The 24876-nt window shown below is 42.5% G+C and overlaps 2 protein-coding genes across 4 annotated transcripts in view; both read left to right on the top strand.

The window, feature by feature from the left end:
• RNF24 (ring finger protein 24) overlaps positions 1-23351 on the top strand; it is a 93025-nt gene extending 69674 nt beyond the window's left edge. For all 3 annotated transcript variants that reach the window (XM_050745263.1, XM_050745262.1, XM_050745264.1), the window contains 4 exons: positions 2327-2369; positions 5106-5147; positions 19671-19750; positions 20549-23351. In XM_050745263.1, coding sequence (XP_050601220.1) covers positions 2327-2369; positions 5106-5147; positions 19671-19750; positions 20549-20687 — 304 coding nt within the window. In that variant the 3' untranslated portion in view covers positions 20688-23351. The remainder of the gene's footprint in view (positions 1-2326; positions 2370-5105; positions 5148-19670; positions 19751-20548) is intronic.
• LOC126929138 (uncharacterized) lies at positions 6096-19547 on the top strand. Its single transcript, XM_050745268.1, has 2 exons — positions 6096-7181; positions 10818-19547. Exons 1-2 carry the CDS (start codon positions 7080-7082, stop codon positions 11115-11117), a joined length of 402 nt encoding a protein of 133 aa, XP_050601225.1. The 5' UTR covers positions 6096-7079; the 3' UTR covers positions 11118-19547.
• Positions 23352-24876: the final 1525 nt, after the last annotated feature.

The following is a 24876-nucleotide window of genomic DNA, read 5'->3' as shown; positions in this document are numbered from 1 at the left end:
GTCACAAATTGGGCAACTTAAAACAGAAATGTAATTTCTCACAATCGTGAAGGCTAGAAAAGTTCAAACTTAAAGTGCTGGCAGAGTCATGCTTCCTCTGGAGGCTCTAGGAGAGAGTCTTTCTTGCCTTTTCCTAGCTTGCAGGGAGTACCAGAAAGCCTTGGCATTCCTTGGCTTGTAGCTGCCTCACTTCAGTCTCTGTCTCTGTCTTCACATGGCCTTCTTTTCCGTCTGTCTCTGCGTATCCTCTCCTCTTCTTCTAAGGATAGCAGTCAAATTGAATTTAGGGCTCACCTTAATCCAGTATGACCTCATCTTAACAAACTAATAATCTGAAAATACCCTATTTTCAAATAAGGTTATATTCTGAGGTTCCAGTTTGACATGAATTGGGAGCTGAGGGGGACACGTTCACCCCAGTCAGTATACAAGGATAGGCAAATAGACCAATGGAGCATAATAATAGCAGCTCTAGAAATAGACTCACATATTCGATACATCTGATTTACAACAGATGTGCCACTGCAGTGCAGTGGGGAAAGGGGAGAATCTTTTCAATAAATGATGGTGAGGCAAATGAAAATCTACATGAGGATAAAAAGCATCTGGACCCCTACCTCACAGCATACATAAAGACCAATTTCAGATGGATCATAGACCTATATTCTATAGGTAAAACAACAAATTGTTTTCACAACATGGGAGAATATCTTCATAGTCTTGGGATAGGCAAAGATTTCTTTAATGGGACACAAAAAGAACTAACCTAATTGGGAAAAGTTGATAAATTAGACTTACTTAAATTTAAAATTTTTCAAACTTAACCTGCAAAGATGTGAACACCTAGAACTCTCGTGAACTACCCATAGGAGTAAAATTGTTATGAGGTTGTTTTTTCTTTTTCTTTTTGTTTTTTTTGAGACAGGATCTCACTCTGTCCACCCAGGCTGGAATGGGGTGGCACAGTCCCAGCTCACTGCAGCCTTCACCTCCCAGGCTCAAGCAATCCTCCTGCCTCAGCCTCCTGAGTAGCTGGGACTACAGGCCACACGCCACCATGCCCAGATAATTGTATTTTTTGTAGAGGTGAGGTTTCGCTGTGTTGCCCAGGCTGGTCTCGAATTCCTGGGCTCAAGTGATCCTCCTGCCTCAACCTCCCAAAGTGCTGTGATTATAGGCAGGAGCCACTGTGCCCAGCCGGGGTGAGTACTTTGATTTTTTTTGAGACAGAGTCTCACTGTATCACCCAGGCTGGAGTGCAGTGGCATGATCTCGGCTCACTGCAACCTTCACGTCCTGGGTTCAAGTGATTCTCCTGCCTCAGCCCCCCAAGTAGCTGGGATTACAGGCATATGTCACCACGCCTGGCTAATTTTTGTATTTTTAGTAGAGTTGGGGGTTTCTCCATGTTGGCCAGTCTGGTCTCGAACTCCTGACCTCAGGCCATCCGCCTGCCTCGGCCTCCCAAAGTGCTAGGATTACAGGCATGAGCCACAGTGCCCAGCCTTGGTGTGGTACTTTGAACCAGCAGTTCTACTCCTGGGTATATACTTAACAGAAATGAGTGTATATGTCCACTAAAAGACATGTAGAATTTGTGTATCAGCTTTATTAGTAATACCCTCAAACAGGAAGTAGTTAAATATTCATCAGCAGTAAAATGGATAAATAAATGATACTATATTCATACAATGGAATACTGTATGTCAGTCAGAAAGACAATTACTACAACCATATGGAAGAATCTCACAAGGCATTGTAGACTGAAAGAAACCAAACACAAACGAGTATATACCAAATGATCCATTTACATGAAGTTCAAAAACAGATATAATTAGTCTACAGTATTAGAAATCAGGATAGTGCTACCTCTGGGGCATGGATATTGATTAGGAAGGGTCATTTTAGAGGGCCCAGATGTGCTGGAAATGTACCATGTCTTGATATGAGCAATAGTTATCCTGGTATGTACATTTTTTAAGATTTTGAGCTGTATACTTAAGGTTTTTATACTTCATTGGATGTATGTTATACTGACATTTTTTCTAATTAAGAAAAAATATAAATATTATTGAAATAAGTAGACTGTCAGTATAAAAAGAATTGAGTCATCTTACGTTTGGGTAACATTTCATGGTTCCCTGGTCACTTTCACGTAACATGTTAAGAGATACGTCATTTGGGTGCATTTCAGGGTAAAGGTTCTAATTTATATCATTTGAGCCATAAATGATATAAATTAATACCAAAACCAGCAGCTTTTTATTTTTCTTCAAGTTACTATGTTTGAAATCTCAATATTGCATTGCTAATTTCTGTCTTTTAGGCTAAGACATCAAGCACACAAAGAATTTTATGCCTACAAACAGGTGAGAAATTTAATTCAGTTTGGCTTTGAGTTTTTTTTCTCCAAAAAAACTGAGAACTCTGATTTCCACTCATACTTTAAACTGGGACTGAATTTACTTGTGTTCATTTTAGCATCTCACCGCCAATTTGCAGTATAATATATCAACTTCATTTTCTTAAGTATTCTCTTATTTTATAAGCATTACTTGAAGCTATGGAAAGTTCAAATGATATAATTTAGCAGGAAACTTGAGCCAACAGTTTGCTAAAGAGAAATGCTATATAGCTTGTAATTCTTAAAGTTACTGTCAACTTAATGGAGTTCTGAGATACCATTAAGTGAAATTTTTCCTTCCTTCTTTATTAGAAGACATAGTTCCTCGGAGGTGACCAGCTGTGTTACAGTGATCTCATCTACTGCCTTTTGTACTTTAAATGTTAACTCATATTATCCACTAGAAGTCTGCAAACTTGGATCATAGCTGTTAATGACCTAGTCCTTCACTGATTTTGTCTTTAAGTTAATACACTTAGCTTTTCTTCAAGGCCAAGTAAAATTATTTTTTTCTTCCATTAATATTTTACCACTAACACCAAACAGGTGGCCTAGACTTTCCTTGGGCTCTAAGCATGAAAATCTTATTTTTTGTTACTCTTAGCGTTCTTCTTGGGTACAGGGGAGCTTCACCTTCTTTGAGTCTTTAACCTTGCTGACACTGATGTTATGGAACTGTAACACTTCAGAACTGCCTGTCTTGTTTTTGTTTGTTTTTGAGACGGAGTCTCACTCTGTCGCCAGGCTGGAGTGCAATGGCGAGATCCCAGCTCAATGCATCCCCCACCTCCCGGGTTCAAGTGATCTCCTGCCTCAGCCTCCCAAGTAGCTGGGACGACAGGCACCTGCCACCACGCCCGGCTAATTTTTATATTTTTGGTAGAGACACCATGTCACTATGTTGGCCAGGATGGTCTTGATCTCTTGACCTCATGATCTGCCTGCCTTGGCCTCCCAAAGTGCTGGGATTACAGGTGTGAGCCACCATGCCCAGCCAGGACTGCTTATCTTTCTGTTCATCTTTTGTCCTTGTATCTTTGAAATCTGAGCTCATTGGCACCTTCCCTAGATGGACATACTGATGTCCTTAGGTAACCCCACACTCTCATAGGTCTCATGTGGGATCCATAATCAGAGTTGAGTATTTTAGTTTTCTAAATGAATGAATATTTTCGCCTCAGTCCTATCATAATCTTTTTTTTTTTTTTTTCTTTTTTTTAAGACAGGGTCTCTGTCACCCAGACTGGACTGCAGTGACATGATCACAGCCCACTGCAGCCTTGACCTCCCTGGGCTCAGGTGATTCTCCCACCTTAGCTGAGTGTGGTGGCATGCATAGTTGGGGCTACAGGCGCACACCACCACCCCCGGCTAATTTTTGTACTTTTTGTAGAGATGGGGTCTCACCATGTTTCTCAGGCTTCTATCATAATCTGTTTTGTTTTGTTTTGTTTTGAGATAGGGTCTCACTTCTGTCACACAGGCTGGAGTGCAGTGGTGTAATCTCAGCTCACTGCAACCTCTGCCTCCTGGGCTCAAGTGAGCCTCCCAAGTAGCAGGGATTACAGGCGTGCACCACCACACCTCGCTAATTTTTGTATTTTTTGTAGAGACAGGGTTTCGCTGTGTTGCCTAGACTGGTCTTAAAGTCCTGGGCTCGAGCAATCCGCCCGCCTCATCCTCCCCAAGTGCTGGGATTACAGGTGTGAGCTACTGTGCCTGGCCACCTATTATGATCTTGACAACTTACAAGATATTTGTATGTAGGCTAACTAGAAAGTAAAATTGGCCTTTGCAGTCACTTAAGTGAAACTGACTGATAAAACTAGTCAAGTCACAAGACATACAGTAAATTTGATCTTTAAAATATACTGGATAGGAAATTTAGTATATCCCTATGAGACCTGATAGTAGCTTCTAGTGTGATTTCTGAAAACAGGATTTACCCTCAAATCCATTTTTAGTTCAGGAATGTAAGACACCAACATTTAGAAGTTTTCCCCTCAAATTTTACTTGCCTATTTTCTTCACTTTAAGATGAAATATACTCTAATAAGCTATATTTAGTCTCAGAGTTTTTTCTTAAATAGCAAACTTCCTTCTTATCACTTGGCATTCATTTTAACTACTGTCTGGTCACCATGGAGTCAAAACTTTCAAAATTAAGATTGACTTACTTTTTTTTTTTTTTTTTTTTTTTTTTTTTTGAGACGGAGTTTGACTCTTGTTGCCCAGGCTGAAGTGCAATGGAGCAATCTTGGCTCACTGCAACTTCCGCCTCCCGGGTTCAGGTGAATCTCCTGCGTTAGCCTGCCGAGTAGCTGGGATTACAGCCAGGCGCCACCACGTCCAGCTAATTTTTGTATTTTTAGTAGAGACAGGGTTTCACTATGTTGACCAGGCTGGTCTCAAACTCCTGACCTCAGGCCATCTATCTGCCTCGGCCTCCCAAAGTGCTAGGATTACAGGTGTGAGCCACTGTGCTCGGCCAAAATTCCTTTTTTAGGAGAATATTGCATCATTGCTCAGGTTAAAAAAATGGGGCTAAAATGATCTGTCTCAAACTGTAAAAGAAATTCTCTCCAATATTGAGTATGAGGGAAATGAGCCATATATACAAAATAAAAATATGTGTGCATATGAAAACTATTTAAAATTACAGATTTAAATGGGCATAAGAACATACTTTTTTGTCTTACAGGTTATATTAAAAGAGAAAGTAAAAGAATTGAATTTACATGAGGTAAGTTGATGATAAGTAAATCTTGTTCCATTTTCTAGTAGCAGTGGTATGCTGTGGTATGTTTAAACACTTTTATTTTCAGTAGTTGAAAAAAATAGGCTTATTTTGATTGGGGTAATAGAATATTTCAGGATGAGGTCACATAAAAATCAATTGTGTGAAGGCTTTACGAGAGTAGTATAACTGATACTTTTAATAGTGATGACACCATTATAAAGTTTCATAGCAGTAGGGATGCTGCTTGCTGCCATGCTGTATGAATAGGAAACAGATATGTTAGTTTTTCTACTCAAGATGAGTATATACTAATTTCCCCACTGAAAATGTTCCCAATATTTCTTTATTACCAGTGGTACAAAAAAAGGGAGCAATTATCTCATGGGGGTAGGGATTTAAGAAGGTAAGACATACGGAATAGGGGAAGAACACATATGTAGAGATACGAATTCTCGGGATTGTTTAGCTATTCAGTTGCATGGTTGGGTCATAGGTGCTTTGTAACTTAAGTACAAACTTGGGTGTGTATATCCTGCTGTATACATTAAGATACATAGCCTGTAAGAATTCTTTTTAATTCTATTTCTTGTATTGCCTCTGACTACAAATATTCAGAATTTTTATTTTTTGTCACCCTTTCCTTCTCCCTTTCTGGGTTTTCTAATTGGTATTTAAAGCAAGGACTTGAAAAGCTGTGCGTTGCAACAGCTGTGTCATATATAGCCTAACTGTGGTGAAGCTAAATTGCCAGTCTCTTCAAAGAAAGTTAATTTGTTAGGTTATTTGAATAATAATAAAAATAATCATATTATTGTTAAATATTTGAAATCATTTATTGGTCCTTTGCTCTTTCTGCATATTTTTCATCAAAGAGTTTATATATTTCTGTTTAATAGCATTTTAGACCTAACTTTGGATTAAACTGAAGCATTAATTACTGTTCGATTTTTTTTTTTTTTTTTTTTGAGACAGGGTCTCACTCTGTTGTCCAGGCTGGAGTGCAATGGCGTAATCTTGGCTCACTGCAAACTCCACCTCCTGGGCTCAAGCAGTTCTCCTGCCTCAGCCTCCCGAGTAGCTGGGATTATAGACATGCGCCACCGCACCCAGTTAAATTTTGTATTTTTAGTTGGGATGGGGTTTCACCATGTTGGCCAGGCTGGTCTTGAACTCCTGACTTCAAGTAATCCACCGCCTCGGCCTCCCAAAGTGCTGGGATTACAGGCGTGAGCCTCGGGGCCTGGCCACTGTTTGATTTTTTACTTTTCCCAGAAGTTAATTTTGACACATGGCCAAAATTAACATGAAGTAATAGAAGGTGGTCTGTTTCTCATTTGGAGTCTTTTTGATGACCATAAATGAAAAGATTAAATTTTTAACAGGTTAATCCAGAACAAGTCTTCCTTGTTTGTTTGACCTATTAGTTTAGAAACTTTGTCCTGAATACGTACATTGTGTGTTGCATCAGTATGTATCAGAGTTAGTAACCAACTACACCCACCAATTCCTGTTTTGCTGGTCATTTGTATATAGTCTTGGATTTTTTTCACCATAGTATCCCCAGCTTTGGTTATGGTGAGTTGCTTTCTCCATTGAAATTCTTTTGCACCTTTTTCAAAAATCAAATAGCCATATTTTTTGTGACTGTATTTCTGGATTCTCCATTATATTCTCTGGATTTGTGTGTGTCTGTTTCTTCATCAGTACCACACTGTCTTGATTATTAATAGCTTTATAGTAAATCTTAAAATCAGGTAGTGTGATTCTTCCAACTTCATTCTTTTCCAAAATTGTTTTAGCTAGTCTGGTTCCTTTACCCTTCCATGTAAATTGTAGCATCAGCTCATCTGTATCTTTAAAAAAAAAAAAAAAATCCTGCTGGGATTTATATTACATTAAATCTATAAATGTGTTTGGAGAGAGCTGACCTTTACCATGGTGAGTATTTTGACCTGTGAATATATTATGTCTATTTATTTATTTATTTATTCATTTGAAGCTCTGTTGTTAGGTGTATACACATTAAATATCTTCTTGGTGAACTGACCCTTTTGTCAAAGTCTCTCGCTGGGCAGGGTGGCTCATGCCTGTAATCCCAGCACTTTGGGAGGCCAAGGCAGACGGATCACCTATGGTCAGGAATTCAAGACCAGCCTGTCCAACATGGTGAAACCCCATCTCTACCAAAAATACAAAAATGAGCCAGGCATGGTGACAGACATCTGTAATCCCAGCTACTCGGGAGGCTAACGTAGGAGAATCGCTTGAACCTGGAGGTGAAAGTTGCAGTGAGCTGTGATCATGCCATTGCACACCAGCCTGGGCAACAAGAACAAAACTCCGTCTCAAAAAAAAAAAAAAAAGATCGGCTGGGCGCGGTGGCTCACGCCTGTAATCCCAGCACTTTGGGAGGCCGAGGCGGGCAGATCACGAGGTCAGGAGATTGAGACCATCCTGGCTAAAATGGTGAAACCCTGTCTCTACTAAAAAAAAATACAAAAAAATTAGCCAGGCATAGTGGCGGGTGCCTGTAGTCCCAGCTACTCGGGAGGCTGAGGCAGAAGAATGGAGTGAACCTGGGAGGTGGAGCTTGCAGTGAGCTGAGATCACACCACTGCACTCCAGCCTGGGCGACAGAGTGAGACTCCAGCTCAAAAAAAAAAGAAAAAAAAAAAAAATCTCCATCCCAGGTAAATTCCTTTGCTTTGAAATATTTATCCAGGCCAGGCGTGGTGGCTCACACCTGTAATCGCAGCACTTTGGGAGGCCGAGGCAGGTGGATCACAAGGTCAAGAGATCAAGACCATCCTGGCTAACATGGTGAAACCCCATCTCTACTAAAAATACAAAAAAATTAGCCAGGCAAGGTGGCGGGCACCTGTAGTCCCAGCTAGGGAGGCTGAGGCAGGAGAATGGCATGAACCTGGGAGGCAGAGCTTGCAGTGAGCTGAGATTGCGTCACTCCACTCCAGCCTGGGCAACAGAGTGAGTGAGACTCTGTCTCGAAAAATATATTGGCCAGGCGCAGTGGCTCACGCCTGTAATCCCAGCACTTTGGGAGGCCGAGGCAGGCAGATCATGAGGTCAGGAGATCGAGACCATCCTGGCTAACATGGTGAAACCCCGTCTCTACTAAAAATACAAAAAATTAGCCGGGTGTGGCGGCAGGCACCTGTAGTCCCAGCTACTCGGGAGGCTGAGGCAGGAGAATGGCGTGAACCCGGGAAGCGGAGCTTGCAGTGAGCCAACATCACGCCACTGCATTCCAGCCTGGGGAACAGAGCAAGACTCTGTCTCAAAAACAACAACAACAACAACAAATATATATATATATATATATATATATATACACACACACACACACATATATATATATATGTCCAGGCTGGACACGGTGGTTCACACTTGTAATCCCAACTCTTTGGGAGGCTGAGGTGGGAGGATTGCTTGAGCCCAGGAGTCCAGTATCAGCCTGGGCAACACAGTGAGATCTCATCTCTATGAAAAAAAAAAAATTAACTGGGCCTGGTGGCACACATGTATAGTCCCAGCTACTTGGGAGGCTGAGGTGGGAGGATTGCTTGAGCCCAAGAGGTTTAGGCTGCAGTGAGCCAAGATTGTGCCACTGTACTCCAGCCTGGGTGACAGAGCAAGACCCTACCTCAAAAAAAAAAAAAAAAAAAAAAAAAACGGAAATATTTTTCTGATGTTAATATAGCCACTCCAGCTTCCTTTTGATTGTTTGCATGGTATGTGTATTTCCACCTTTTTCTTTTCTTTTTTGAGATGGAGTCTCACTCTGCTGCCCAGGCTGGAGTGCAGTGGTACAATCTTGGCTCACTGCAACCTCCACCTCCTGGGTTCAAGCAGTTCTCCTGCCTCAGCCTCCTGAGTAGCTGGGATTACAGGCACCCACCACCACGCCCAGCTAATTTTTGTATTTTTAGTAGAGACGGGGTTTCACCTTATTGGCCAGGCTGGTCTTGAATTCCTGACCTTGTGATCCACCCGCCTTGACCTCCCAAAATGCTGGGATTATAGGCATGAGCCACCGTGCCTGGCCTCCTTTAGTAATTTTCTTAAAGCAGGTCTTCTGGCTATGAATTTTGTTAGTTTGCCTTCATCTGAGAATGTTTTTATTTCACCTTCATTCCTGAAGAATATTCTTGTATATGAACTCCAGGTTGACAGTTCTTATGCCTCTTCCTTCTGGCCCTCCATGATTTCTGATGAGAAATCAGGTCACTTGAATCATTCATCCCTTATCAGTAATGTATCACTTTCTCTGGCTGCTTTTAAGACTTTTTTCTTTTTCTTTAGTTTTCAGCAATTTATGATATGTCTGGGCATGGATTTATTTGGATTTATCCTATTTGCAGTTTACTCAGCTTCATGAATATATAGGTTTGACTTTTGCCAAGCATGGGAAGTTTTCAGCTATTATTTCTTTAAATGTTTTTTCTGCATTTCACTCTTTCTCTCTCCCAGAACTCCAGTGACACAAATGTTAGACCCTTTGTTGTTGTTACACAAGTCCTTGAGAATTTCTTTTCAGTAATTTTTCTCTGTTGTTTAGACTAATTTCCAATGTTCTGTCTTCTAGTTCACTGATTCTTTCCTCTATCCCCTCCATTCTGCTGTTGAGCCCATCCTTTAAGTTTTTTTATTGTGATTATTCTGTTTTAGTTCTAAAATTTTCATTTAGCTGCACATGATGGCTCTCGGCTGTAATCTTAACACTTTGGGAGACCAAGGCGGAAGGATTGCATGAGCTCAGGAGTTCAAGACCAGCCTGGGCAACATGGCGAAACCCCATCTCTACAAAAGAAAATACAAAAATTAGCCAGGTGTGGTGGTGTGCGCATGTAGTCTCAGCTACTCATGAGATGGGAGGATCATTTGAGCCTGGGAAGTCGAGGGTGTAATGAGCCAAGATTGTGCCACTGCAGTCTAGCCAGGGTGACAGAGCAAGACTCTGTCTCAAAAATACATATAAAATAAAATTTTCATTCACTTTGTCCTTATATCCTCTATACCTTTGCTAATAATATCTGTTTTAGCATTTATTTCAAGAGCATTCATGATTGCTCATTTGAGCATTGTTATAAAGACCTTAAACAAAAGACCTTTGTTGTATAATTCTGACATATGTGTCATCTCATTATTGGAGATGATTCATGTGGCAACACCCTGTGGCCCTGCTCTGCCCTGCTTTCTGTAGAAAAAGACTACACAAAGTAACTCTATTGGAGTGCCCCTTGTGTGGAGTGGCATTAAAGACATTGCTTCCTTATTCTTCTTTCTCCTCACCTCCTCATAGGCTCATCCCCTTCCTTTTGCTGCAGTGAGAAAGTGGCTCTGGCTATGTGAGTTCTGTTTTGTCCCTTTCTTATATAGGAGATTCAATCCGCTTGGTCTTTCTAGGATTATTGATCAGTCTTCTTATAAATCACATTCCTACATTTATTTATTTATTTTGAGACAAGGGTCTTACTCTGTCACCCAGGCTGTAGTGCAGTGGCACAATCTCGGCTTACTGCAACCTCCGCCTCCGGGGTTCAAACGATTCTCCTGCCTCAACCTCCCAAGTAGCTGGGATTACAAGCATATACCACCATGCTTGGCTCATTTTTTATATTTTTAATGGAGACAGGGTTTCACCATGTTAGCCAGGCTGGTCACGAACTCCTGACCTCAGGCGATCCACCCACCTCAGCCTTCCAAAGTGCTGGGATTATAGGCATGAACCACCATGCCTGGCTCCTAAATTTATTTTTGAATCAGTATACAAATACCTGGAGTTCAGCTGAAGTTGGTCACAGATTAAAATTGTTAAAACATCTTTTAAAAATCCAAAGCATTTATAGGGAGCCAACAGTGTGCCAGACCCTCAAGATTGATTTGTCAGAGTATAGTCCCTCCCTTCCCTCCAGGAGCACAGATACCACAGGAGAGAAAGTCATTAGTCAGTGAGACAAGTACAGTCAGTAATGGGGCAAGCACGTGAGCACAGAAGGGCCACTGAAGCTGCCTGCTGTACTTCAGTTTGGAACAAGAAAGCCAAATTTATCCTGAGTGGCAAAACCATCTTTAAGTTGCTATACTAGCTCTCAAGGATTCTAGCCTTAAATGACATCTCTGAACCAGAATTGCTGCCTCTGCAGACGATGTGATATCCTTATAAGTATTCAAGGAAAGGTATAATAATGAATGCCCACCACCACTGTCACAGAATGATTATCTAAAAAGAAAACTGGACGTGTGCAGTGGCCTCACAGCTGTAATCCCAGCACTTTAGGAGGCTCAGACAGGAGGATCGTTTGAGCCCAGGAGTTCAAGACCAGACTGCAACATAGTGAGACCTCTTCTCTACAAAAAATTTTAAAAATTAGCCAGGTGTGGTGGTGCATGCCTGTAGTCCCAACTACTCAGGAGGCTGAGGCAGGAGGATCGCTTGAGCTCAGAGGTCAAGGTTTCAGTGAGCCATGATCATGCCACTGCACTCCAGCCTGGGCAACAGTGTGAGAGGCTGTCTCTAAGATAGATAGATAGATAGATAGATAGATAGATAGATAGATAGATAGATAGATAGATAGATAGATAGATAAGAACCTGTCTCTAAGATAGATAGATAGATAGATAGATAGATAGATAGATAGATAGATAGATGGGATGGATGGATGAAAAAAGGCCGGGTGTGGTGGCTCATACCTACAATCCCAGCACTTTGGGAGGCTGAGGTGGGCGGATCACGAGGTCAAGAGATTGAGACCATCCTGGCCAACATGGGGAAACCCCGTCTCTACTAAAAATACAAAAAATTAGCTGGGCTTGGTGGTGGGTACCTGTAGTCCCAGCTACTCAGGAGGCTGAGGCAGGAGAATCGGTTGAACCTGGGAGGCAGAGGTTTCAGTGAGCCAAGATTGCGCCACTGCACTCCAGCCTGGCAACAGAGCAAGACTCCATCTCAATAAATGAATGAATGAATGAATAGGGGAAAAAAAAGAAAAGGAAAAGAACCATTTTGGCTGAATCACCTGAGCTATAGATCATTTTCATTGTGTGACACTGTCTTCCTCTCACCCTGACTCTCCACTTCTTAGTCTGTATCTGAGGTAAATTTATAGACTATGTCAACCACTTGGAAGTTATTAAATCCTTCCTACTTGGGCATTTTAGAGATCATACACTCTGTGAGTACTAGAAAATTGTGCCTGTTTCCAACACACATGCTGTAGTTAAAGTCATTTTTACCTAGGACTTGTTTTATTTATGGGTATAATAGTGTGATATACATGGAATCATGTACAAAAGGTGACAAGATTATCAAGATGTCTGCTTCTTCATATAATTAGGAGCAAGGGAACTAACACTTTGACAAATTTAGACAAGGTAAGTATTATTCCCTATTTTGCATTTGCAGATATTGAGGTTTAAGAAAGTTTACTAGCCAGGCACAGTGGTTTGTGCCTATAGTCCTAGTTATTCAGTAGGCTGAAGCAGGAGGATCACTTGCACCCTGGAGTCCAGCCCGGCAACATAGCAAGACCTGTCTCAAAAAAAAAAAAAAAAAAAAAAACTTAGAGAAAAAAAGAGAAGTTGAATAGAATGGGCAAGTCATCTAGCTTCTGTGTGTAGAATGGGGATGTTTGCATCTGGAACCATTACATCAGGATACCTCTACTGCCCCCACAGATGTGAAGCTTCTACTGTTCTCCAAGTTGCAAAAAATTACTTTTGAGTGACTTGACCCAGCTTTCTTCTGCCTTCTGGAGATCCCATTAAGTACCTTTCTGACTTTCAATATGTAAAACAAACTCAAGTATCTATAAACTGACCAATCAGTAAATGTCTGTTCTTAGCCTAGCTTCCAACAGGCCTGACATTATCATAGGACTCATTCTTTCACTTAAAAAAAAAAAAAAAAGACAAGATAGGCTGGGCACAGTGGCTCACACCTGTAATCCCAGCACTTTGGAAGGCCAAAAGTGGGCAGATTGCCTGAGCCCAGGAGTTCAAGACCAGCCTTGGTAACATGGTGAAACCCCATCTCTACAAAAAATACAAAAATTAACCAGGAATGGCAGTGCCTGTCATCCCAGCTATTCAGGAGGCTGAACTGGGAGGATCACCTGAGCCTGAGGAGGTCATGGCTGCAGTGAGCCATGATTGCACCACTGTACTCCAGCCTTGGCAACAGAGTGAGATTATTTAAAAAAAAAAAAAAAAAAAAAAGACAAGAGTGTTGGGGAACACTTCCCAACTCATTTTTAAGAGGTTAGTATTACCCTGATAACAAACCCAGACAAAGATATTACAAAGAAAGAAAATGCCAAACCAATATCTCTTATGAATATAAGTGTAAAAATCCTCAACAGAATATTAGCAAAGCAAATCCTACAGTATATAAAAAAAGATTATATACCATAATCAAATGGAACTTATCCCAGGAATGCAAGGTTGGTTCAACATAAGTAGATCAGTCAATGTGATACACCTTATTAATAGAATAAATGGGGGAAGAAAAGACATGGTCATCTCAGTAGATACAGTATAAGCCTTTGACAAAACCCAGCTTTCTTTCACGATAAAAGCATTCAATAATTCAATAAACCTAAAAATAGAGGGAACTTCCTCAGCCTGATAAAGGGCATCTGTAAAAAGCCCACAGCTAATATTATACTTAATGGTTGAAGACAAAGTTTTCCTTCTTAGACAAGGAAGAAGACAGGACTCCTGCTCTTATCAATTTTATCAACTTGTTACTCAAGGGTCTAGCCAGGGCAGTTAAGAAAAAATAATAAAAGGCATTCAGATGGGAAAGAAGTAAAACTGTCTATTTGCAGATGACATGACTTTATAAATATTATAGAATACTAAATAAAAAAAAAAAAACTGAGAGGCTGAGTGCGGTGGCTCATGCCTGTAATCCCAGCACTTTGGGAGGCCAAGGCGGGCAGATCACCTGAGGTCAAGAGTTCAAGACTAGCCTGGCCAACGTGGTGAAACCCCGACTTTACTAAAATACAAAAATTAGCCAGGCATGATGGTGGGTGCCTGTAATCCCAGCTACTCAGGAGGCTGAGATGGGAGAATCGCTTGAACCCAGGAGGCAGCGGTTGTAGTGAGCAGAGATCATGCCATTGCACTCCAGCCTGGGTGACTGAGTGAGACTCTGTCTCAAAAAAAAAAAAAAAAGAAAAGAACAAAAAAAAAACTGTGAGAGCTAATAATGAGTTCAATAGGTTTCCTAGATATAAGATCAATATACAAAAACTAGTTAAACCTACACACTAGCAATTAAGAAAATTTCATTTATGGCCAGGCATGGTGGCTCACACTTATAATCCCAGCACTTTGGGAGGCCGAGGAGAGCGGATCACCTGAGGTCCGGAGTTCGAGACCAACCTGACCAACATGGAGAAACCCTGTCTCTACTAAAAATACAAAATTAGCTCAGCATTGTGGTACATGCCTGTAATCCCAGCTACTCAGGAGGCTGAGGCAGGAGAATCGCTTGAACCCAGGAGGCAGAGGTTGCGGTGAGCTGGGATCACACCATTGCACTCCAGCATGGGCAACGAGCAAAACTCCATCTCAAAAAAAAAAAAAATTCATTTGCAATAGCATCAAAAATAATAAGATACCTAGGAATAAATTTAACAACAGAAGCCCAGATTTATATGCTGAAAACTATAAAACATTGAAAACACAATAAAACCTAAATAAATGGGATGACATCCCATGTTCATTGGTTAGAAAATTTAATATTGGTAAGCTGGCAGTAGTATCCAAAGTATTTACCAAATATCATCTTTTTCAAAATCCCATCTGCCCTTTTTAAGCACAAATTGACAAGCATATGAATTCTAAAATTCACATGGAAATGTAAAAGATCCAGAATAGCCAAAAGAATCTTGAAAAAGAAGAACAGAGTTAGAGAACTCACACCTCCCAATTTCAAAACTTACTATACAAAGCTACAGTATTTAATACAGCGTGACATAGGTATATTGATAGCTATATAGATCAGTGGAATAGAACTGCAAGTCCAAAAATAAATTCAAACATTTATGGTCAGTTGATTTTCAACAAGGGTGCCAAGACAATTCAGTGGGAAAAAAATAGTCTTTTCAATCAGTGGTGCTGGGACAACTGGATATCTACATGCAAAAGAATAAATTTAGACATCTACTTTATACTATATACAAAGATTGCTCAAAAGTTAAAGAACTAAATGTATCAGCTAATATTATAAAACACTCAGACATAAACATAGGTGAGCCCAGTGTCATGGCACATGCCTGTAATCCCAGCTGAGGGGGAAGCTCCCTTGAGTCCAGGAATTTGAGACCAGCCTGGGCAACATAGCAAGACTCTGTCTCTAAAAAACAAAAAGAAGAAATAAACATAGATGTATAAATCTTCATAGCTGTGGATTGGGCAGTGGTTCTTAGATATGACATCTAAAGCACAAGCAAGCTAAGAAAAAATAGTTAAACTTCATCAGGCCAGCCATGGCTCACTCCTATAATCCCAACATGTTGGGAGGCCAAGACGAGAAGATTGCTTGAGTGCAGGAGTTCGAGACCAGCCTGGGCAACATAGTGAGGAGACCTTGTCTGTACTTAAAAAAAAAAAAAAATTATCTGGGTGTGGTGGTGTGTGCCTGTAGTCCCAGCTATTTGGGAGGTTGAGGCTTGAGGAGCTGGAGGATTGCTTGAGATGAGGAGATTGAGGCTGCAGTGAGCTATGATGGCACCACTGCACTCCAGCCTGGGTGACAGAGCAAGACTGTCTCAAAAAAAAAAAATTAAAAACTTTTGTGCTTCAAAGGACATTATCCTGAAAGTGAAGGCAACCCACAGGGAGAAACTATTCACAAGTCTTATATCTGATAAGGGTCTGGTATTTAAAATGTATAAAGAACTCTTAGAACTCAGTAATAAGCCTGCAAAATAAAAAGGTCTGCAAATATTTTCTCCCAGTCTTTTCATCCTAACGGGTCCTTTGCAGAAAGAAAGTTTTTTAATTTGATCAAGTCCAGTTTATCCATTTTTTCCTTTGATTGCTTTGCTTAGGTTGTGCTTTGGTTGTGTTTCTGCTTAGGTTGCCTATGTTTTTAATGTCTATGAATGTGCAGTGCTCTAACATCATTTGTTGAAAAGGCTTTCTTTCTGCCATTGAAATGCTTTTTGCACCTTTGTCAAAATTAGTTGGCTCTCTGATACGGGAGTTCAGTCTAAAATATATAAAGAACTCTTACCACTTAATAATAAAAAGAAAAATAAGCCAACTAATAAATTGACAAAGGACTTAATAGGCATTTCTCCATCGAAGATATGTGGTGGTCAATAAGCATGGCATCATTAGTCATTAAGGAAATGACCCATTTACACCCATTAAGATAACTATAATAAAAAAAGACAAGAATAAGTATTGGTGATGATATGGAGAAATTACAACCCACACGTACTGCTGATAGGAATGAAATGGTACAGCTACTTTGGAAATCAGTTTTGTAGCTCCTCAAAAAGGTAAACATAGAGTTACTATATGACCCAGCAAATTCCACTTCTTGATACATACCCAAAAGAATGTAAACAAGTACTCAGCCAGATAGTTATACACCAGTGTTTATAGCAGCATTGTCCACAATAGCCAAAAGGTAGAAACAACCCAAGTGGCAATCAACACTTTTTTTTTATTGTTTACCCAATAAATGGGTAAACAAAATGCATTACATACATACAATGGAATATTATTCAGCCACGAAAATCAATGAAGTACTGATATATGTTACAATGTAGATGAACCTTGAAGACATTATGCTAAGGGAAAGAAGCCAGACACGAAAGATTACATATTGTATGGTTCCATTTATATGAAATGTCCAGAGTAGACAAATCCATCAATAAAGAAAGTAGATTAGCGGTTGGTTGCCAGAGATTGGAGAAAGGGGAGAATGGGGAGTGACTGCCTATGAATATGGGCTTTTTTTGGGGGTGGGGGTGGCATTTGATGCAAATGTTCTGGAATTAGATTGTAAAGATGGCTGCACAAATCTATACCTAAAACCTGCGAATTGTAATATTACTTAAAGGAGTGAATATTATAGTACATTAATTGTATCTCAATTTTTTAATGGTGATGGGAAGTCACACTGGAGAAACAATCTCATTGAATACTGGAAATGAAAGTTTATTTGCAAAATATCTGTAAAGGAAAGTTGTAAAATGAGTTTGGCTCTCAGGGAACTTCTAGGAAGTCATCTGAGGCTTTTCTCTTTTTGTGATTGCCATTGACTTTGGCCACCTTTAGCATTTAACGTGTCGGAGTTTATCTTGTTTTTTCTCAGGTGGCTATAGTTTTAGGATTTGTTTATTCAGAACATAATAGCACATTATACCATTAATAGTAACTCCATTTTAGGGCTGGGCACGGTGGCTCATGACGGTAATCCCAGCACTTTGGGAGGCTGAGGCAGGCAGATCACAAGGTCAAGAGATCAAGACCATCCTGACCAACATGGTGAAACCCCGTCTCTACTAAAAATATAAAAAATTAGCTGTGTATGGTTGGCGTGCGCCTGTAGTCCCAGCTACTCAGGAGTCTGAGGCAGAAGAATCACTTGAACTCAGGAGGCGGAGGTTGCAGTGAGCTGAGATCACACCACTGCACTCCAGCCTGGCGACAGAGCAAGACTCCGTTTCCAAAAGAAAAAAAAAAAAAAGAAACAAACTCCATTTTGGAAAGACTACTAATCTAATTTTGGGTCCTGGAAAAATAAGTGAATAAAAATAAGCAACTCATCCAACCTGTGCGTCAATAGGATCAGTGCTAAATCTCCAGAGGACAGTCCTGACCCTGTTTCGGAAGGTGGGGCTGAGAGGAAAACTGGCTGTTGAAGGCCAGAGGGCCAATCACACAGTCTAGGAGATGGGAGCATCATTCCCTCTTTACAGGTGGGAAGCTGAGGCCCAAAAAGATACCACTAGGCTGAAACTGCTGGATTCTTACCTTTACCAAAGCACAGCTTATTCTCAACCTCCCTTCAGAAAACAAAAATGGGCTTGAAAACAGTACTTCCATTATAAAATGTAGACATCAGTAAAAACAACTGGCATTGGTAGACCGCCTTACTGTATGTATCCTTAGCCCTGCCCTCCAAGCTGAGCTGATGACAGCCCTGTGTGGGGTGGGGCAGGTCATGTCCTTATTGTACAAATGAAGGAACAGAGCTCTGTGAGGAATCTTGAGGGCAGAGGCCACACAGCTAGTGTGTCTGAGCCAAGGCCAGCCACCTATCCTGCTCTCCTCCCTGCTCCCCTGCCATCTTGGTAGGGATGCTGAGTCCAACAGAGCACAGTTATCCATTCTCCTCCTCCTGTGAAGATCCTGTCTGTCGTACACACAAGGCCCTGAAAGCTACCTCAGCAAGGATGTTTAAAAACCAACATGGCACTGTTCACTGGGCACCAAGAGCCACATGTCCTGCCTAGATGATGTTATATAACCTAAGAAGACTGGGTTACGTGTTATAGGTTAAGAAACTAGTGACAGCAAAGCCATCAACAGTCCAGGCTAGAAATGGTGATGGCCTGAACCGGGATCCTTGGGAATGGACAGGGAAGCAAGTAGGGAGGAAGGAGTTCAACCACTGGGCAGGAGAAAGAAATGGCACAGTAGCACATTAGTGCAACAGAGCTGGGTCCCCAGCCAGGCCTGGCCACTCTCCAACTAAATGGCCTCAAGCAACATTATTTTCCTGAGCTTCTGTTTACTCATCTGTAAAATGGGTCAGTGTGGTGACACGTGGTATCCACGGGCCCTGGTGAATGCCCAGGAAACAGTGTTGGAACCCAGCCCCTGGGTACGAAGGCAAAGGCCTCTCTCCAAGCCATGGAGACTAATCATCGCCTGAGAGCAGTCCTGGTCCCATCTGCACATGTTCAAGAGTTAACTGAGTCTTCAGTAACTTTTTATATGACAAAGACACTGACAGAGGGACAGTGCCAAAGTGGGAGGCCCCAGGAACTATAAATAGCGTGTTACTGCAAGCTGTACCACAAAAACAGGAGAAAAGATTGCCAGGCCTTGAGCAGTCCCTTTCAGTGAGTGCTTGGGAGCCAGGCTGTGCTGCTGACAAGGTGGAGAACCCAGGGAGCCTCAGTCCTTTGGCACACCAGGAAAGGGACAGCAGGTTAAGCTGGCAGATGTGAGAGTAACCCTCCCTCAGTCCCACACTTCTGATGCACTGAAGTAAAGGCAGCTGCCTCTTGCTTTCTGTCTTCTCCCATCTGCCCACCTCCTTGAAGATGTGGGACAGGAAGAGCAGGAGACTCATCTATTTGGGCCTGTTTCTTTTCATTCATTTATTCATTCCTTTTTTTTTTTTTTTTTTTTTTTAAGATAAGAGTCTCATGAGTCCCTTCAAATGGTTGAGTCTTAGGAGCCTGCACTCTACTTTGTACCTGGGAGGGTACTTAACAGACACTTGGCTTCATTTGTGCATTTGTCTTTCAGCTCTGTGCAGTGTGCCTAGAAGACTTCAAGCCTCGAGATGAGTTGGGGATTTGCCCATGTAAGCACGCCTTCCACAGAAAGTGAGTATTGGTATGGAATTGTTTAATGGGACCCGAGTTTGAGGCACATCGACCAACTTCTTTTGGGTTTTAGGGCAGTGCCAGACAAGCTTGATGGCTTCATGATTGGTCTGTAATGCAGAAAGCTGACAGCACCCTACAGGCGGAATGTGTGTGTGTGTGCGTGACATTAGGAGACAGCAGAGTGGTGGAACGTGACCACCACGTCAGAACTATGGGCAGAGAGCCAAATGGGTCTACAGTTGGAGCCCAAGCAATAAACAGCTATTTAGCTGGAACTTTCCAGTGAGAGCCTCCATCTCCTAAAAACTTATTTAAATCAAAACCATAGTTATTTAAAATCAAAATAAATGAAGTCTGGATATAAATGGTAGTGTGGGGCCCTCTCCTCCCACTTTCTGCAGACATATTAATATTTCTCATTCTCTTACAACTTTTTGTTTTGTATTTCTGTTAGAAAATTTTATTTTCCTACTTCTTATGTCCCTCCTCAGTGTACTTTGTTCTTGTAAGGAGTCATGGGCAACTGAGGGTATCACATACTATCTGTGGCTTCACACGTGGAAGATGGGAGGCTCTAGAAGGAGGAGGGGATTGCTGACCCCTTGGCCTCTCCCCTCTCCTTCCCTCTGTCTCTTCTCCCTCTCCAGGGGGTGACATCCATTCACCACCTAGTAGGGGAGCTCCTTGGACCATACAGTAGACATTGTCTGGGTGACAGATATGGAGATGTTCAGCAAAACAGCCGTGCCATGAGCATAGGACTGATGTCTTCCCCTGTGGTGTCTCCTTCTGCAGGTGCCTTATTAAGTGGCTGGAGGTTCGTAAAGTATGTCCCTTGTGCAACATGCCAGTTCTACAGCTGGCCCAATTGCATAGTAAGCAGGACCGTGGACCCCCTCAGGGGCCCCTTCCTGGGGCAGAGAACATTGTATAGCTTACCACAAGGATCAGACTGTTGCTGGACACGACATCCGTGTGGAGCCAGGAGGAACACAAGCGGTGTCTGTATTGGCTGCTCTCTACCTAGGACACCAGCTGCCACTTCTTTTGCCTCATGAAGAACTCTTGGGCCAGCCAAGCTGGGAACCTGGGTGTCTGGGTCTTGTGACAACCAAAGCACTTTGACACTACCCCCTGCCGAGAGAAGAGGAGTGGATGAGCCTGCGGGTTTGCCTCAAGAAACTTCATGAGGGTCTCTTACTAACTCCATTACACTCTCTCTCCTGGAGTCTCATCTCCATGTCAAGCAGGAGGGTAAAGAAGGGAACTAAGAGCAGGTCTTTAAAGCCACACCCCCACCTGCGGATGGATGGGTTTCTATATGGGCCATGCAGGCCTTTGTAGCAGCAAATCCTTCCAGCAGCCCTTGAGCCAAGTAAAACCAGCACAACCAGCCGCCAGTGGTCGGTGAGGCAGTGCCCACAAGGCTCATATTATATTCCTTTGATAAGGCCATCTTGGAACCCAAGGGCTTTGAGTAGCAGTGTCCCTCACCACCCATTTCCCCCTCAGGATTACAACACCTGCTATCAAATCATCTAAGCTGAAAACATTAGATGCACTTGGAAAGGCCTAGTCAGAAGCCATTTCCTCTTATCATTTCCCTCTCCTATGCACCAGTGAGGCCCATCCAGAGCCCCAGCAGGGGGTGGGCCCTGAGTCCACACTGTCCCTGAGTGATCCAGGAGGCTGCCCACATCCCCACATGTGCGCTGTGGTTCCAGTGTAGCTGCTGTGGGCCCACTGCCACCGCCTCAGGAGGGAGCCACTGTGAACCCCTTGAGTGGCTCCAAAGAGCAGTGGCTTTTTGAGAATGGCCCATACTACTGGCCAAGCTGGATGAAGGGGATGCCGACCCCTTTGGCCTCTCCCACTCCTCCTTCCATCTCTTCCGTCTCTTGCCCTCTGTCTCTTTCTACTTCAGGAAAAAAAAAAAAAAAAATGCTTGTCATTCACTTTTTAACACTTTATCCCAAATAAGGTCCCTGTGTAATTCTGCAGCTGGTGATCCATTTGGAATTGTAAATAATTTCAGGAAGCTCCTGCAGGCTGTCCACCGTTGGTGTGTGCCTCAGTATTTGGACTTGCGAAAGTGAAAGTGTCTTTATAGGAGAGAAACGCATGCTGCTCTTTAGCTCTTTCTGTCCAACTTTTCTAGAACTGACTCAGAGTCCATTAGGATTTGTGAATATTGTATAAATTAGCTATGGAAAGCAGCAGGTCAGATGGAAAATTCTTTTCCACAGCCCTGCTCTCCACCTCCCTCCATCTTAGGAGCGCCTGCCTCAATTCCTCATCAACTGCTTTGTTCCACTCCATCCCATAGATGTGAGTAGGGGAAGTTTTTCATTAGGAATACAGTCTGCGTGACATGGAGAATGGATGGAGGGAGCTTCGCTACTCTGCTCTTGGCATGACTCCAGGATTTTTTTCTGGAATCCAACCTGTGTCCTCTTAGGAGAGGGAACCTGTCTTTGGCTCAGATGGCTGGGGTCAGATGAGGAGGAAAATTTCCATTAGTCTAGAAAAGTGCTGGACAGAATCCAGTTTGGAAAATTACAAATCCAGTTGGTCAAAATAGGCCATTTCCTATGTGTGACCTATTCGTGGTATGCCAACTGGACTGCTTCCTAAACAGGACAAGGAAAGTGAGGAATATTTTTATATGAAAGCCTTAGCCTGTCTGGCACCCATGAAAAGAACTATGTATGCACTCCTACTTTCACCGTATTTTTGCATTCTCTATTTGTAGCACGATAGAATTGAATGCTGCAAGACACCCCGTTTATAGTGAGCTGTTTTCAGTGACCAATGTCAGAAGGAGGCTTGCTTCTGGACTAGCCTCACTAATTACCAGCAGCTACCATTTTCCATGGAATGGCCTTGGGACAGATGTCACTTCTCCGTTATGTTGCTCTAATAGGAAAGAGAATTTTTTTCCCCCAAAGGAGGAATTTCCTATGATCAGTACTGCAAATTATTGCTGCTCACAGCTTTTGCAGGATTCTAGTCTTTCAGTTGCAGCCTTTTTCTGTCCCTGTGCATCAGTACTAACAAAAGACAGCCTCAGCAAGTCCGTGTATTTGAACAGAGGCAAGTTAATTCAGCCCCCTGTGTCAGAGCCACAGGCATGTTGAGGGGGCTGACACGTAGCACTGGACCAGGGCGCAAAGCCCAGATAGTTCCAGCCGTGAGAGGAAAGCACAAGAATGTCTGCAGTCTGCACTCGGCACCATCTTGGGTCTGCTTTGCCTGGATGAGGGACCACTAACAACCTTCTCAGCACATGTGAATGTGGAGTGATTTCAAAATGCATTCATTCTGCTGGGACTGGGCTGGAAGCTGGAACAGTGAGAGTACTTTTTCTGCTCGTAGTCACCTCCCTTTCTCAGCGTGACATCCTCCTGCAGCAAGCCTAGTATCACTAACAGTAGTTGCTGCGACTCTTAGCCACATAACCTGAATATTTGCTCCCTGCATCTGGGTCCTCCACCAGGGCGGGCCTGTGCATCTGCATTGCTGTACATGCAAATAGAAGGCCTTTTAATTTACATCCTCCTTTAATTCTGATTAAAATCGCAGGGTTTTTTGTTTGAAAGACAATCCTTTTTTTTTTTTTTTTTAAAGAATGAGTTAGGGACCCCTTTATACTCTCTTAGCTAAACACTCGAACCCCATGGTAAAGTCACCCTTTCCACATCTATCTTCAGGAGTTGCTGGGACTTGTTACTTACTGCGTAGATGCGTGGGGATTCTGGTCTGCTCTTGGACCACTGGCTGGTATCCTTTGTGTGTTTCTTAAGCAGCTCAAAGATAGAATGTTGCTGGTCTGCTGTGGGTTAGTGGAGCATAACTCAGCCCCAACTGGACTCCATGGGTGGCTGAATCAGTAGTAGTTGCTTGGGAGACATTTGAATTCAGCTGGCTTCAGAAACGGAACAAAACCAGCCTGACTTGATTCCTGGTTGGGTCGGTATCAGACACTAGGAAGTTGACATCTGCTTTTCTTTGCCACTTGTGATTTGGTTAGGACTGTCCCTGGCAGATAAGGTCCTTGGAGCCTGTGCTTGCCTAGCCAGGGAAGGCAGGACAGAAATGGCCAAATAGGGGCAGGGGACCTCCCACCATTACCGGATACCCTGTTCTTGACAAGAAGATCCTTTTCCCCAGTGCCAAGCCCCTTGGATCCATCAGAGGAATAGCCTTGGGCCTTGTCCTTTTCACAACCCCACTTCAAAATCATGTCATCTCCATGGCCTGATCCTGCTCTAAGCTACTTTGAACAAGTAGGAATTATTTTTCTGAGAGGCTTTTTGGGAATTATGAAATCCATTCTGGGCGGTATCCCCAGAGCTCTAGGCAGTGCTGAGAGTGATGGAATTGCCTCTTGCCACTCACTAGCCTCAGGCCTTTCTGCAGGTTAGCCTCTGAGTCTCTTTTTCCTTATCTACCACCCAGGTATTGTAATAACACCCCTGGCACCTCTTGTGAGGGTTAGCTGGTGCCCAGAGCCTGGTGGGCAGCAGGCCTGGTGTCATGGGGGCTGCTGATGCCACATAACATTATCTGGGTCACATGGGCTCCTCTGCTGTCATGATAGGAATAGAACCTCAGCCAAAAAGCCTCCTGAGCTGTAGGGGCTTTCCCTGAGGCCCAGGTTCACCTGGCCCCTTTCTTCCTTGGTCATCTCTGCCTTTGCCCACAGTGAACTCTGACTTGGTTGTTCAGTGCTGTGTATTCCTTTCTTAATGTTTTGAATAGGTAGTCCATTCACGTGGTTCACAAATCATAAAGTAGTTAAAAGCCTTTCTTGAGTTCCTGATGCCCAGCAAGCTCAGCTTCTCACTCCATGAGTACTTACTCTTAGTTTGTTCCTTGGGTATCCTTCCAGAGATCATTTATGCATGTACACACATGTGTATATGTGTGTGTATATAATTTTTCTCCTTTTCTGCTCATGCGATACCAGACAAGTGTATTCAAGGAACATTCCTACTAATGTGGGAAGAGCCATCCCAGAAATCAGAATACAAAATGTGAACCCAGAATTGGGGGATATTTTTGCAATCACATTCCTGTTGAATAAGACATACTTTCATTTTATTGCAACATACTGAAGTTTA

This window comes from Macaca thibetana, chromosome 10, assembly GCF_024542745.1.
Source record: "Macaca thibetana thibetana isolate TM-01 chromosome 10, ASM2454274v1, whole genome shotgun sequence".
NCBI lineage: Eukaryota > Metazoa > Chordata > Mammalia > Primates > Cercopithecidae > Macaca > Macaca thibetana.
Note: the sequence above shows the minus strand (reverse complement) of the source record. Positions and strands in the feature narration are given on the sequence as shown.

Coding starts and splice junctions, on each gene's coding strand:
- LOC126929138 (XM_050745268.1), top strand. CDS start 7,080: ATGGTGAGTATTTTGACCTGTGAATATATTATGTCTATTTATTTATTT. Junction 7,182..10,817: donor ACACATTAAATATCTTCTTG/GTGAACTGACCC, acceptor CATGTTAGCCAG/GCTGGTCACGAACTCCTGAC.